The sequence below is a fragment of the Limulus polyphemus genome, unplaced genomic scaffold (assembly GCF_000517525.1).
Source record: "Limulus polyphemus unplaced genomic scaffold, Limulus_polyphemus-2.1.2 Scaffold2398, whole genome shotgun sequence".
Lineage (NCBI taxonomy): Eukaryota > Metazoa > Arthropoda > Merostomata > Xiphosura > Limulidae > Limulus > Limulus polyphemus.
The window spans coordinates 51,205-67,446 of record NW_013668008.1 but is presented as its reverse complement, the minus strand read 5'-3'; the positions used below and the strand labels follow the sequence as shown (position 1 = coordinate 67,446).

The 16,242-nt window shown below is 34.1% G+C and overlaps 2 protein-coding genes across 5 annotated transcripts in view; one reads left to right on the top strand and one right to left on the bottom strand.

Moving 5' to 3' along the window:
• The window catches only part of LOC111087631, a 27,524-nt gene extending 18,791 nt beyond the window's left edge, over positions 1 to 8,733 (bottom strand). The window contains exon 1 of the mRNA XM_022394923.1: positions 8,678 to 8,733. Within this exon, the coding sequence (XP_022250631.1) occupies positions 8,678 to 8,733 (56 nt within the window). The remainder of the gene's footprint in view (positions 1 to 8,677) is intronic.
• LOC106466854 (serine/threonine-protein kinase S6KL-like) overlaps positions 5,015 to 16,242 on the top strand; it is a 62,426-nt gene continuing 51,198 nt past the window's right edge. For 3 of the 4 annotated variants that reach the window (XM_022394920.1, XM_022394921.1, XM_022394918.1), the window contains exons 1-4: positions 5,015 to 5,082; positions 9,022 to 9,139; positions 12,044 to 12,127; positions 14,962 to 15,030. In XM_022394920.1, coding sequence (XP_022250628.1) covers positions 12,122 to 12,127; positions 14,962 to 15,030 — 75 coding nt within the window. In that variant the 5' untranslated portion in view covers positions 5,015 to 5,082; positions 9,022 to 9,139; positions 12,044 to 12,121. The remainder of the gene's footprint in view (positions 5,083 to 9,021; positions 9,140 to 12,043; positions 12,128 to 14,961; positions 15,031 to 16,242) is intronic. The other variant, XM_022394919.1, reaches the window with a different exon arrangement.

Genomic DNA, 16,242 nt, shown 5'->3' with positions numbered 1-16,242 from the left:
ATGGAAAGAAGTCATAGATAATCATGGAAACTACATTGATGATTAAATTTCAATAAAATGTAAGATTTGAGCACTCGTTTTCTTTATTTAAAATCCGGACAGAACTTATGGGATGACCTGATAGTTCATTGTGAAAATCTGTCGCAACTTAGTTCTAATTTTCAATAATGAAAGACCACATCATACTTTTTTCCATCCCACTTCTGACACCAATTTGTTATGTCTCCGTTCGTTAGTTAATTTTCCGTAAATCCGTTCCGACGAAACTTTAGCGACACAAGTCCTTTCTTAAATAAAACTGGTTTATTCTTTCTGAATATAACTTTGTGATACACTTAATTTCAACAGTCGCGCTATAATTCTCAACGAACGTCTCACGTGCTCGTGCTCGACAATACTTAGTTCAATTACACACTCTCTGACTGCAGTTCAATTACTCATTCCCCTGTTCCGTCACGTTGTGACCGTCTTATATATATATACCAGACTACCCCCAATTTAGTAGTCTCCCGATAATTCACGAAGGTTAGAGAAGGACGTGGCGTGATACTAGTCACGTGACCTCGCTGACGCAACAATACTTTATTTGTAAGTGCTGGAAAGACTTTGTAGAAATGTATCTTAATTACTTTGAAAATTCAGGACACAATCCCCGCAACGAATACAGCGCAGGTAGCCTAATATGTGGCTTTGTACTATAAGAAAAGAAAACAGACGTTCGAAAATGTTTTGTTAATTCCATATTCATGATGTTAGGAAAATATGTAGCTCTTAACATCATAAATATATATCCCCGTAAGGAACATGGGGCCAATTCAGATAAGTATACCTTTTTATTTCCTAACATAGGCATTTTAGTTGATTCTATGCTCAAGTACCTACACGAACACTTGACATTTCTTAATGGACAAACAGTCCTTTCAAAATACATCAGTGGAGTTAAAATAAAAGATACTATAACTCTGACCATTTCCCTACGATTTCTGGTAATTCATTTTAGCATTAATGGCCTGAAACAGACGGATAAGTCTGTTGAACACTACTTTTCAGAGCTCGAAAACATAGTAGCTCATATTTTTAGCCTCAGATCACACATTAAACTAGTTATCTCTAGTGTAATCCCTAAGCATGTAAAAAAGCAGTTTTATCTGAGGATTTCAACACGCAAAGCACCACACCAATCACACAACTCAACAATAAAATCCTATATTTTAAAAAAACTAACCAAAACCTATGTAAACTCAATCCCCAACTTGCCTTCATTAACCACACAAGCCTAATACTACTCATTAATTTTCTCGTGCGTGATGGACTTCATCTCAACTTCTCTGATATCTTTACATGGACTTCAAACTTTAAATAATGTTACGACAGCGGAAGTCACGTGACTCTGGTAACACGTAATGTGTATCTAGAAAGATCGAGGAACCTGTGGAACGTTCCTGAAGGCTCGAGCGTTTGCTAGACTCGCGCTTTTATAGTATATAAGACCGGCGAGAAGTGAGGGCAGTGAGGACTGAATAGCGGACAGAGAGATTGAAGATATAGGCGGACAACTGAGTCAAGCGCGGTAGTAAGTAAAGTGCGTGAATCGTTCGTTGAGAATTATAGCGTGTGTTTAAGTGACTGCAGAAATTAAGTGTATTGCAAAGTTGTATTGAGAAAGAATAAACTAGTTTTATTTAAGAAAGGACTTGTGTCGCTGAAGTTTCTCAGGAAGAATTTCTATGGGAAATTAACAGACAAACAGAGACGTAACAATACTTTATTTCTTGCTCTATTCTCCCAGTCTTGTCTTCCTATTCCAAGTCACTACAACTATCTCACTTTACTGTTTATAACAGATCTTCTATCCTTTTCTATCCAAACTCTACATCCCCTCCTATTTCGAAAACTACCAATGTCTCACACTCTAGTACTCCTGTCTCTCAATATTTCCATCTAAGAACTTATTCACTGTCTCACAGTCAGCTTCCAGGTTATTTTGTTTCTGCTGACAAACTCAACATAAATCACAATTTCCCGCCAATATCAAGTTCCAAAAAAAACAAAAACTTTAACTCTTCTTATGCTTCTGTTGTTCGCTCTTCCATACTCACAAACCCTTCATCTTCCACTTCCTTAACCTCAAAACTACACAAAATCAGTCCTAATGGAAATACTGCATGCTCTATACTAGAATATTTGCCAGTCTTAACTACAGAAGAAAATAACTCTTTCAGAAATTTAGAAAACTCACTGAGAAACGCACCAGACACCATCAATATGCCAAGTCGCTATTATTTAACATACAGAATAGAAACATTCCCCCATCTCTCACACTAAAAGCTCATGGCCAGAATTTTTGCAACAAATGGCAACAGATTCTTGAAAATACCTCTTTAGAACTCATTAACATTATTAAGAAAAAATATGTCAGATTACTTCAGAAGAAGAAAGGTCCACCTTTCGAAAGCGTTAGGGTTATAGGGTATCGTATTTTTTTGTTAATTCCATAGTAATCTAGAACTGGTCTTAGTATGAAAGTGCGTTTTTTTCTTGTTGTTTTTTTTTTTCAGATAAAAAACAACAACAACGAAGGTAATATGTAATAATATTAAGTAAGAAGTTTAGGAACTTATTAATTATTGTGAATAAAATTACATTTGTCTTCAATATTCTTGCCTTTACAGTTTCACTGAAAGATTGTATTTCACGTTTCGACACATAATATATATGTTGAGCCTGAGAAAATAATAAAACTTTAGATTGTTTATAAAATTATATTTGTATAAAACTGTATATGAAATTACGCGTAGTGGTTGTTGATAAGATTAAAAGAAGTATGTTCAGTTAGTGATACCTGAAGAAGGGCGAAACATTGTATCCACAGTTATATATATTAATATATATACATATATATATTAACTCCTTAGTGGTTTGATCTATAACATACTTCTTTTTATAAAATTATATTGTTGACTTCATTTACTTAAATTCTCTTTTACCTCTGACTTAGGAACGGAAATATTTAATGTAAATATATCAATTACTCTACCTTCTAAAACTAAAAGTGAATTCAATTTTAAGATTGTTTCCAAATTTTAGGTGGCTCATAATTTATTACCTGTTTGACAGGGAATTGTGAAACTGAATGGTTACAGATCGTATTTGAATTAACCTTAATGTTAAATATAAATAATACAACTGAATTTGGTAACGACCTTTGAAAAACCTTATTATATTTAAAAACTTTAAAGATAATTTAATAGTTACTAGTTAGAGTCAGAAAAATGTTTAGTTGTTTTCAGTTAAATGGGAAACGCACAGTCAAATTCAGCATCTCTCAATAAACGATGGTATTCTACCCAGAGTCAGGTAGGCCTAACTTTGTTGTTTATGAATATGACTGTAACAAGATTGATTAATATATTATAACTTATATTATTATTTATTTAATATTAGCCTATAAATACAATATTTGATTACGTAATTAAGAAAAATCAGTGCTTATATTTATAAACTTAAGTTTTAAACTGAAATAAAGATGTTTGTGAAATGCAGGATCCTACAGCTCGCACTTTACAGGAAGCTTGAAAGTGATGTGTTGACCAAACAACTTTGTACCAATGTAAGACCATCAACACCTCTATAACTTCACTTTCTCATTTAATCTATTCTCCTTACAAGCTAGAAACTACTCAACCCATAATAATAAGCTCATGCTTATATGTAAAAAAACTTAAGAGCTATTACATTGATGAAACCAACTTTCAGCAACTGGCACACTAATACCTCTCTTTACTCATTCACCATCCACAGGCAAGTAATCTTCGTGTGTGGATGTATTGACATGAACTCTTTGTCCTGATTTTACATGTGAAAGAACTATGATTGTGCTGTGAAGGAGGCACAAAATGACCCTAACTGTTGTAAATTAGTCATATTTCCAAACAGAAAAATAGCTTTTCTACTGGTGTATCAATTTGTTATAGGTGAAATGGAAAAGACAAGACGTAGTCTTAAAGTTTCCAAAGCTACAACGATTAGCCAATTATACAAGCTTTATACTAATTACCTAAATGCAAGCACATTCTGCTGCTCGAAAATTAGCAGCTTCCTATAGCGGTTTTAAAATTAAAACTATGGAACCTATATGTATACAGACATACAGTGGTGAATGCTGTTTTCCCTGCAGACAAATAGCAAGGTTCTTGGTTATCATCAGAACAGAACATGACACTCTGGGTGGCACAAGAAAAGGACAGTTGTAGTCCTATAGCTAGCACTCTATAACTGAATTGCTGAAGAAGAAGTTCTCCAGAAAAGACTGTATGTAGAATACGGTATCACCTATTCTACTATTGGGTCTGTTGAAAACTATAATAGTTGTCGGCTTCTTTCTAGAACCCAGAAGGCATGGCAGAAACCAGTACTCTAGATTACTACCTTTGCATATATATGTGTGTGTGAAAAAGAAAGCCAGAGCTAAACTACAGCTTTTGTCATACCACATCTTTCACGTGTTAGATCCACAAACTTCTAGTTATTGAGTAGATCAAGTGACTTTTTAATAATTAATTTGCCTATCTAGTTTTTAAAGGAAAACTTGAAAGTATGTATTAATTTGGTAAAATAATTCCTGTTAGTTGTAAGTTTACCCGATAGTGTGGTGGGTTTTTGGATCCAGTTGTTTAGATATACAGAACTCCAATTAGTTTGGTTCTGATGCCCTGTGTATTGTTTTGATGACCTTTGTTATCTTGGTCATTTTCCTTTTCTTAGCAAGGTCTCAATGAGAATATCTTAATACCTTATTTAATATAGTTTTAAATCTTTCATTGTGACATTAAATAACTAAATATCTCAGTAAGTGTTTCTATTGATCTTTCCTCCAGTTCAGTTTCTCAAGTGTTCACAGTGGGCAGTCTGTAAGTAGTGTACAACGGCCTTGGTCTCGAACTTCTCGTCGACGATGGCAGCAGTCCACTTTGGGTAATCAGTATGAAGCAACAAAAACGACATGGCCAGTTCCACTTGTAGAAGCTCTCTTTCTGCCAGAGTTTCCTGTAAGAGGGACAGTTAGAAGAACAGAAATATCAGGTGAGGAATTCATAATTACTTTTATTAAAAGTTTCTCAAAATAGGTAATACTGTTTCTTCTGTGTGAATATATGTAATAGTTTCAAAAGATGTGATATCAATTAACAAATACACTGTATAGAACAAGGGTTAATTGTATTTTGTAACATTAAGCTGTGACAAGGAAAAAGCTACTGAAATTATGTCAATCCAACCAAGCTGTTTTGAATCAAGTGATTTTTATCTCTAATGTTTTATTCGGTAATCTTGTTTAAATTTGATCAATAATTTTAAAATCGCAGCTACCGTATTAATGATAGTTGAACATACCAATATTTTTAAAAATATTTCCATGAATTATGAATAGCATAAATAAAAGCCTGAGGAGACAATTTCTGATTTTATAGGAAGGAGGGGGAGTATTAGAAAAAAATATGTCAGTTGGCTAGTCAAATATTTACTAATGTATATAGATAGAGAGATTTAATTTTATGAAGAACAAAAAATAAATATATAACAATGCAGCCACAAAACAAACAACCAACACCGGTTACACACCTTATGGATTGTAAAGTTACCGAAAATATTTTAATCTGGCAAAGCTATTGTAAAATCTCATTCTGTTGTTAGAAATTTTTATTTTGTTATATCACAACTTCAGTAATAAACACTGTATAACTATGTTTTTGTGGGTGTCTTATCTCTAGATATTTTGGTTGCTTAACATTTTTATATTTATTCCAAAGTAAGTTCAACACAGTGATTGTCTAACAAAGCTAAAGCTACAAATTAGCTGCATAAAAAATTAAAACCTTGCTAATCAATGACTTTGGCTACTCATATGTGATTCTTAATCTTTGCTTCATCATTACAAATTATATCCTCTGTTGTCATTTCTTCTTCATTGTCCTGTTTCTTTCCATTCTTTTCTTTATCTTTTGCTCCCTGATCTTTCGTTTCAAGATCACAATTTTCATCAAATATAAATTGAGCCAACTTCTTGTGTGATATCTTTCATAACCATAGACTCGTATACAGTGACCAATCGTAGGTCTCCTTAGCCCTCAGTCAGTTTCTTGTTTTAGAGTGAACTGTTTCCTTCAACAGACCAGTTCTATTTAGCACGTGATATGGAAGAGACAGAAGGATGGCAGCTAACTGCCTAAGATATAGGGATGGTACAGGCTTTTCCATATTGTTAACAAAGAGGGATCTTCAGATTCCATAGCAGGCATTCTCCGTGGTTTTCTAACCAAATAGGCTATTTCTTACCTTAAAATTAGTCACTTGAATAAGAACACTTAACCGATCATTAAAAATTGAAATTGTTGTGAGTTTACATACTGAATCAAAGTCTTTATCAATGACATCCTTCCCATGTATAAAATAGGCTTTTTGCATTGTGGACAAGGAATAATAACAATGTGCTTGTTTTGTTCTAGGATGTTGTTTTTTTCATTTTCTTCTACTCATATTTTCTGAACATACAGTTTTTTGCTTGCTCGTGTATTTGTTGTTGTATGGGAGATCCTTCCCTTTGTAACACTTATAAGCTAGGTAAGTTGATTTGTGGGCTGGAGTGATAACATGCTTGTAACGTTCTTGGGTATTCTTCTTCATTTTTTTTCCTCATCTTCTGTGAGTGGACAGTTTTTTGCTTGCTCATGTATGTGTTATTCTTTCTGTTCTTTCAGTTGATTGTGCTGAAGTAGCTGCATGGACATTTCTAAGAAAATGTCTTTGTACAACAACTGACTGCAGTATCTTCTTGTTGATTGGTTGGTTTCAAACTCTTTGCAACACTCAATGGACCAAGTTCTTCAAGTTGCACAGTTTTTACAGTGTTGATGAAATGGAGCCAGAATAGCTGCTAATGATTTTATTTTTTTTAAAGACTTTAACAATTTTAATATTCTTTGCATGAAGGCAGCAATGCTCATTCATAAACACTTCTCAAGTGACCTTTATACGGGCTGTGTTATTTATCACAATAGGTCATACTTTTATGTTCTCAGCTCAGTAATGGCTTTAAAACTGATATGTGATGTAATGTGCCATTTAGAAACTGACACGGGATAATTTGCAATTAAAACTTGCCACTTTTATCACTGACTTCTTAATTTCTCTTTCCAATGAAACAGTTGTATTGGTTTGTTTTTATAGAATAAAAATTTAACGCATACCCAGTAAAACTTCACTTCTGGAACAATCGTAACAGATAACGGCACTATACCATAGTTGTAGAAGAATAGTTTTGTGGAATGATTGAGACAAGGTGTTAATATTACTAATGATATGATTATTCAGACTATTATTCTCTCCTGTATTATGTGTATCATTATTTTCTACAACGTTTTGACCAGTGAATTCTCCAGGCCGGCATTAGGCATTATATCACCCAAGTGGTCAGAGTGTCTGTATTCAGGATCACAGATTTGGGGGTTTGAATCCTGGTAATTCCACAAAAAAAAAGCTTTCTGGTTGTGATGCATAGAAAAAAATGTCTGATATAACACCTGGTGACGGCTGAAGAATTCACTGGTTGAAACGTTGTGAAAATAATAAAGATGAGAATAGTAGTTCTTATAATTATATCTTTAGTATTTGTAGAAGAATATTAATGTTTTGACCAGTTAGTACACAGTTCCTGAAAGATCCATTCCGATCAAAATAACATTGTAACATGTCAGCCATTGAGCATCAAGACTACAGATGCAGTTAAACTCCAGAATTTCCTCAACACATAAAAGTAAGAACAAAAATATATTAAGTATTAAACATGCATTGTAATACAAAAACAAGAAACTACTGTTGTATTCAGTAGAAGTTAACTTTTTTTACAAACATTGAAAAAAGAAAACAAAATCTTTATACAATTAACTTCTGCTGTTTATAATCTTGTGACTAATTTAATAATTCATGCTTTTGCGTATTATGAAATAATAATCATCATATTGACTAGAGCTGGGTGATAAACTCAATTAATGATTACATATGAGTATCAGTTACATCAATTATTGCCAAATAAAATAATTGATTAATTAAGATTATGGTTAAACTTATTAATTTCACAAAAATAATCAACATATCGAAGTTAATTTGTCTGATTATAACTACTTTCAGTTAATCCAACTATTCAAGTAATTGAAATGTTGCCATTATGATTTCTCATTATTATTTTTGATTAATGCCGGGTTTTTCAGCTTAATTGACTATTGTTTCCACTGTGTTTCATGTTGGAATAATCGATTAGTTGAATGTAGTTGATTAACGAACCCGATACTTAATTGATTATCTAATTCCACTAAACACCCGAACTCTCAGTTCAACACCACCTGTATCATTCAGGACATAACAGCTTTTCAGAAACATTTATAGTTTTCAGTTACTTACTAATATTGATTTATTTTGCAGGAAAGTAACAGAATGCTTCCCTGGAAATATGTTTAGGATATGAGGTACATGTGAACAATTGCTTGCCTCTCATGGCTAGCTCTGACTTAAATCTGTACACACGTTCAGTTCAGTCAAAGGATTTCACAGAATTCACTGTCTTATTAGTGGTCTCCGGTGCTATATTGTTTATATGGTTTTCTTCTGTGATTCTCATTCTTACCTGTTTATCAATTGGAATCCTTCATCTAACCGACTTATGTTTCCTTTCACCCTCATGGGTTGGCTTATTCTTCTTTTTCTCCCATTGCCAAGTGTCTTTTTTATGGTATCCTTGCATCAGATCCAGCATCTCACCCTCTCCCTGGCTGCCCACTTCTGTCACCCATTGAGGGAGATCATCCAGGTTGGCATGTGAACCATGGCATGCACATTCATCTCTCATTAACTTCATCATGTAACCCTCTTCTCCTCATCAGGATACCGAATATCACCAGTTGCCATCCTCTACATCTCGTTTCAACTGTGAGTGGGTGAGTGTTTTTATATTTCTTTATTTCCTTACAGTGGCCCAGTTTTACATGTTGGATCCCAGTCTGCGGTGAGTGCTGCCTGTCCAGCTGTACTATTCCATAAATCTGCACTAACGGCCTTTCAGGTCTATAAGGCCCACTGTTAAGATGAGGTAAGCCACATAACTGCTAGTAGGTTCATTCTCAAGGTATTTTGTGCCATATATATATATATATATGCCTGTCCCAGACTGTACCAACTCGTGGACTATCGTGATTAAGGCAGTGTTGGGATAGCTGCCCATCCCTCTGATCCTGATTGAATAAATCGGGACTGGCCTGCTTTTTAAATTACAATTTCATGGTCATACATTGCACTTTCTTCAGTGTTGTGTTCCTCCAGACTCCCCACTGCATTGTTCTCCTCCCTCTTCAAGTGGAGTACAGGAGATCTTACCACTTACCAGCTCCTAGCTGCCGAGGTGGTGGATCATGGAGGCATCCTCTTGAATGTGCTCAATCCCATTCAGTTGAGAGTAGGGCTGTGGTGCATTAGTTTAGATGGTGTGAACCTTCCTCCTACTGTGGACTGGGAGAAAAATATGTGATGTAGCCTGGTTATGGACTGAAGATGATCCACCAAAATGCAGCTGGGACTCCTCATCCTACCACCACTTGGATGTTGGTTCCTGGGTGGCCTGGAGCTGGACCAGCCAAAATAAGTCCTCACACGTGGTTGGTAGAGATCCTTCTTCCTGCTACAGACTGGACAATAAATTCCCAAGATTGCCAGGGTTTGGATTTGAGTGAACTACTACATTGCATTCCCCCTTCCTACTGTTGCATGGGTGTCAGGTTCTTGGGTGGCCTGGTGTTGGTTGTGTACTAGGTCTGCGCCTATATGCCCAGAGTAGAGTGACACAAAGGAACTTGTTTCCCCTTCTACTTCCTCATCTTGAGGTAAGGACCTTCCTGTTGTGGACCAGCTGATAAATACCTGATGCTGCTTGGTTTTGAACTGGAGTTGACCCACCAATTATGCTCTAATGCACCCTAGGCACTCTAAACCATTTGGCAGGTCCAGTTGAGTATTTGGTGTGCTTTTTGTAGGCCCTATTAGTGACACATATTTTCACAAAAGGTTAAGAGTATACCTGGTTCAAATGTGGTACAATCTCCCCTGGGTGTGTTCCTCTACAGAAAGATGTCACACTCCATGAGCATTCTTTGGACACCTTCCGAAGGATACGCATCTTGGTAAATTTTGTACCAGTCCCTCCACCATGTCACTGTTGGATTCTAGTAGTTATTTGAGCAAGTAAGTTATCGTATTGAAAGTTAAAATTTTCCTACACTGAAAGTATATTTCCGATAGATACTTACCCCTACTCACATTTTCCACCCTACCTCCCAACTTCCAGTGCTTCTATTTTTGCCTACTTTCAATATAAAGATTGGGTTCTATAGTATAGAGGGAACCAGCTACAACAGGAAAGGTGTCACACTCCTATTCATGGCGGGTTGTTGCAGGATTATTTACATGCTACAATGCAGCTGTACCACATTAAACATGTGGGGTGGGTGGGGGGTATCAAGGTTAGTGCTGAGCAAAAAACTTGTATATATAGAGGGCAGCACTGAAGAAGAAAAGCTATTGTGTGAGAAGTAAATATCTATTGGTAATGTATTTTCAGTTTAGGAAACTCTTAACATTGAAACTAGTAAATAGATAAACATATATGTAAAAATTAACATCACCGAGTTCCATTTGGAAAAGTATACTTACAAATCGTAATATGTACATAAGTAAATATGCACACACACACATATTCAAGGTACATGTACACAAAAGAAACCTGGCTTGGGATTTTTCTCTTCTGTATGTATTAGTTTTCAGAATGGTTTATTCATTAAATGTGGAGTTGTTCTAGTTTCTGAAATTTGATTTTTAATATAAGAGTCATTTGATAGTAATATATATTATAAGAAACGAAATAAACTTTAGCTTCTATGAGCAAGTTGATTTCTCCACTTGACGTTTAAGCATTTTACGTAGTAGCGTAAAGTCAAATTATGCTGTATTCTTACTTTATAATATTTTGCTGAAGTTGTACCTTAGTTTAAGATATGATCAGAGTACATGTATAATGATAAACTAAATTCTTTTCAACAAACTTAATTTGTGTACCAGTAAAGCTCATCTAATTCTTGTATGTCGACTGATATTGTTAAGTAAATTGACAATTATTTTAAACTTTTGATTTCACGAAAGAACCAACTTGAATGTTGTTTAAGTATACTATCTTTAATCATATCATGTTAAACATATTTGTAGATTTGAAATACTAGTCTGATAAATCATGTATCTTCGTATTGTACAGTATGTAAAGTTACTGTAATTAATTGAAAGAATATCAGCACTATGCTTATAATATATTATCATTTTACGTTAATTTTGGTAAAATGTCGCACCAGAGAGGATGTAAATTTTTTTTTTCTTAATTTCATAGCATAAAGCATTTTTATTTAAAGAAAATTTATGTTTCATCAAAGTTGAAATGTCTAAATTTTTTATACTGTAAAATTATTAAACTCGTATGACTTTGTAATAAAAGGTTGAGATGTGATGGCTGTAAGGGGTGGTGGAGGCCATTTTGTTTCATTGATGTTGAACATACTGTTGCTTTTGTTACTCGTACCTCTATATATTCACAAAATCAGAGACTAATTATCTAACTTTCCGAGCAGCATTGGTATATACAAAGAAATTACTACATACTGAAGAATAGCAAGGACAAAAATTAGAATAAATATCACTAATCACCAGAAATCAGGATTTCAGGCTTCCACAACTTTTTGGTGCCAAAGATATAGGAATATAGGAATTTATTTTTTATGAAACATAAGAGTTTTTGTAAGAAAATGGCTTAAAATAAGATCGAAACATTTTAATAAGGATTTATGAATGGTCACATTTATAGATTTGTATTCCACAAATTAAAGAAGATGATTAATGTACTGTATATCTTATTAGATTAAATGATCCAAGAAACTTATAAACTTTATGTATTTTGTAGGTAAAAGAACAAATTGCTCAGGGGGCTTTTGGCTCAGTTCTTCTGGTCCAGCAGAAAGATTCAGAACAGGTTTATGCCATGAAGGTATCACACAGTTTATTTGCTACTTTTTCTGTACATTTTCTTTATATACCAAGGGAGAACAGATGTTATATTAAACTAAAATTCAATTCAGGTGACTTTCATCTACATCTGAACTTATCTTTTTCACCTTTTTAATTTTGAGGTTGGCTATATATCACTTGCTTCTTATTTTAAATGGTTTAAGAGCATTTTTGTCGCATATAAAAACAGGCCCGGCATGGCCAGGTGGTTAGGTCACTCGACTCGCAATGTGCAGGTCGCAGGATTGAATCTCTGTCACACCAAACATGCTCACCCTTTCAGCCGTGGGAGCATTATAATGTGATGGTCAATCCCACTATTCGTTGGTAAAAGAGTCGGCCAAGAGTTGGCGGTGAGTGGTGATGACTAGCTGCCTTCCCACTAGTCTTACACTGCTAAATTAGGGACGGTTAGTGCAGATAGCCCTCGTGTAGCTTTGCACGAAATTCAAACAAAATGATATAAAAATGTATATAGTTTACCACTTCATGATTTTCTTTAGCAATAATATATCCTATTTTAAGCATCATTACGATTAAGGTTATAACATTTACAATTTTTATGTTATTAATTTGTCTTTATTTGTTAAGGCTGTTTTGCATTTTCAACTTAATTATATACGAAACAAGCATAAATTTGAATCTCTTAAGGGTTTTGCATTGTGGAAGTGGTAAGCTTTGAGGGTTTATAATGTTAAAATTCAGGACTTAATCTCTACAGCGAGCACAGTATAGATAACCCATTGTGCAGTTTTGCACTTAATCAAACATACATCTTCTGAGCTGACCATACTTCATAAGATATGAATGGTATAGTGGCTGAAAATATTTTTAATTGCAAGGATGTCCAACACATATTCAATGCATTCTAATCATTATAAGTATTAGTTTTCTTGTATATTAATTTATGATGTACATTTTGTACATGTATAACATGTTATATTAAAACAGTTTTGGAGCCTCACCATGTTGTTACAGTCCATGTTGCCATGTCTGGTCATGCTCTACCTGATGGCCTTGCATCACATTTTCTATTGCAAAAGGCTCTGTCATAAGGCTGCTATGCTGAAAGTATACTCTTCCTCCCTGCATGCTTTCCATAGTCCATTTCAACAGTATGCTTGTACAGAATGTTATATAGAATTGACTTCATTATTTATAAGCTACTTTTTAGTTCTGATTAGTGCTGGGTTGTGTTATCAAGTATAGTCGATTACCTCTAAGCAGCAGTCAGATTGATTAGTGTCACGTAAACTAATTGATTAATTGGAATTATTATTAATCAAAATTAGTTTTTACAATTATTATTGATTTTGACTTTTTTTAACAGTCCAGTAATCCAAATTCTGATTATATCAATCGTCATGAAAATAATTAACAAATAACAGTTAGTAGATTTGATTACTACTGTTTTTGATTATTCCAACAAATGATTAATCAAAATTACAGCTAACTCGGTTGGTGGCAAATATAATCAGCTAATCAGAATTAGAGATTTCTATTATTGGTTATTCCAACTAACCAGTTGTTGTTGTTGTCGTTGAAAGTGATAAACTGCTAACTAGAATGACAGTAACTCTCTGGCAAGACCTGCTGCCAACTATTTTTTGATGTTGTTGATGATGGCAGTTGTGGCAGCATCCTTGCTTGCTTTTAAATTACATAGTTTTAGGAACACTATTAATCAGTTACTTGGACTCTCATTTAATCGAGTAGCGAACACCACCAATTGCCCAGCTGTAATTCTCATTTATAAACCGAGGTTGGATATGTTATATTAAAACAGTTTTGGAGCCTCACCATGTTGTTACAGTCCATGTTGCCATGTCTGGTCATGCTCTACCTGATGGCCTTGCATCACATTTTCTATTGCAAAAGGCTCTGTCATAAGGCTGCTATGCTGAAAGTATACTCTTCCTCCCTGCATGCTTTCCATAGTCCATTTCAACAGTCTTCTTGTACAGACATCCAAGGACATTGCATGAATTGAAAACCTGTTTCATTCTGTAGCAGCTTGAGGTATATGATGGTTGAATGGTAGAAAACAACTTGTGTACGCATGACTTGTGTCTCTTTTTCTAGATAAAGATCATTCTTGATTATGTTGCATACTTGTGATCTGGGGCAAGTTGATAGCTTTTGCCATTCACCTTTGTATTTGTGGGTTCTCACATATTACAAGATGCCACATGCTGATTATCAAGGCTGGGGTACGACTTACTGCAGGTCTTTTTATCTGGATGGTCCCAGTGCACAAAGTTAATCTATATCCATTTGTTTTCCATTGTAATTAATTATCATAGTTTTGAAAATTCTAAATCCCCAATCTGAACACATCTTTATGTTCTGTATGCATGAATATTTTACATGATCTATTTTTTTTTGTGGTGTCACATTACCTACGAAATTCCAGACAATGCTGAAATGTAGTTCTGATACATACTGTTTCACCATAACTATATTGACTGTGGTTGTCACTTGTCTTGCTGATTTGCATATTTAAAACTCTTTTATTATAACATACTGAACCCTCTGTAGTTAGCTCACTTTTGATGAGAAATTTTAATGGCAAGAAATGAAAGTTTGTTTACATTTTGCTTTAAGCTCACATTTTTGAAACCTTAGGAAAATGCAAAATGGAGGATTTAACTAAACAGTATTTTTCTTTCATTGATATTAAAACTAAAAATCTAAATTAGATTCATTGAAGTAGTTGTTTGAAAACACTGTAAAATAAAGTGTGATTTTAATGGTCATCTAGCTACTGTCTCCTAAGCCTATAAATGATTAGACTTGTATTTGCTTTATCTCTAGGTTCTTTCTAAAGCTCAGGTGATTATGCAAAATGCAGTCCAGCAATGTAAAGATGAAGTTACCATTCAGGTAAATATTTAAATTTAAAAACAATGAAATTAATTTTTGGACAGAAATTATTTAAAGCAGATAAGAATATTTCTATTTTAAAAGTGTGATATTTGTATTAACTCCTCTCTGATTCAACTGCAGTGGATTATTTGGAAAACAAAATTTCAATGATTTAACAGAAGTAACTAGGTTATTACATTTAAGTAATTTTTTAAATAAGTTTGCATACAGGAAAGGATTCAAGTAAGATTGTAGGAATACAGACAGCTGAAAATTTTAAATAATAAGCATAGTTTTCATTAGGAAAATCATTTTGGACTGAGGTGTTTTTTCTTTTCACACGTTCCTTTTGTCTATATCCAGATGAGAGAACCCTTTAGGTGTTGAGTGCACACCAGTATATCAGATCTCAAATATTAAGTAAAATAATAACTCTAACACTGTTTTGACTACTTTTAACTCACAAATATTTTATAATTCATATTGTGTAACCATTTTATTATAAATGCAAGAAAAGGTTTTAGAAATGTTTAAAATGACATTTCTGTGAAGCTCTGGGGAGTCTCACTTGTAAACAATACATTTTTTGGCCTTTCCCAAAGCACATTAATATTTTCGACAAGAAACTAACATCCCTTGGGAATATAGTTATTCATGTGTTATTTCTCATTTGGTTTATCATCTCTTTCACAGATTTATTAGTACAATCTCTTGTTTCTACCCTTTTATGATCTCGCGGCATGCGGTCTCAACAACTATTAATGAAATTTTGCTTCAAAAATAGGTACAGGATAGAGCAGGATATAACTACTCACTGTCAATGTAGAATCTGATAAAGTGGTGTGAGAAGTAAGTTATAGTTTTGTGGGAAAGTAATTAGATGTAGTTCATGCAGAGAAGGAGAAAAGAATCTAGAAGGACGTTTAGAAGACCTAAGTGGGAATTTTTTTATAGCTATGTTGGACATTCTTTTTGTTCCTGAAAATGTTTTTGTGTTAGATTATATTTGTTTGAAAGGTACAGGAAGTATTTTGTACAACAAAATACCAGATATCTTAGTTAGTATAGAGAGTACAGCAGTTTAGAGAGTACATCAGGTGACATCTTAGTTAGTATAGAGAGAACAGCAGGTGACATCTTAGTTAGTATAGAGAGTACAGCAGTTGACATCTTAGTTAGTATAGAGAGTACAGCAGTTGACATCTTAGTTAGTATAGAGAGTACAGCAGT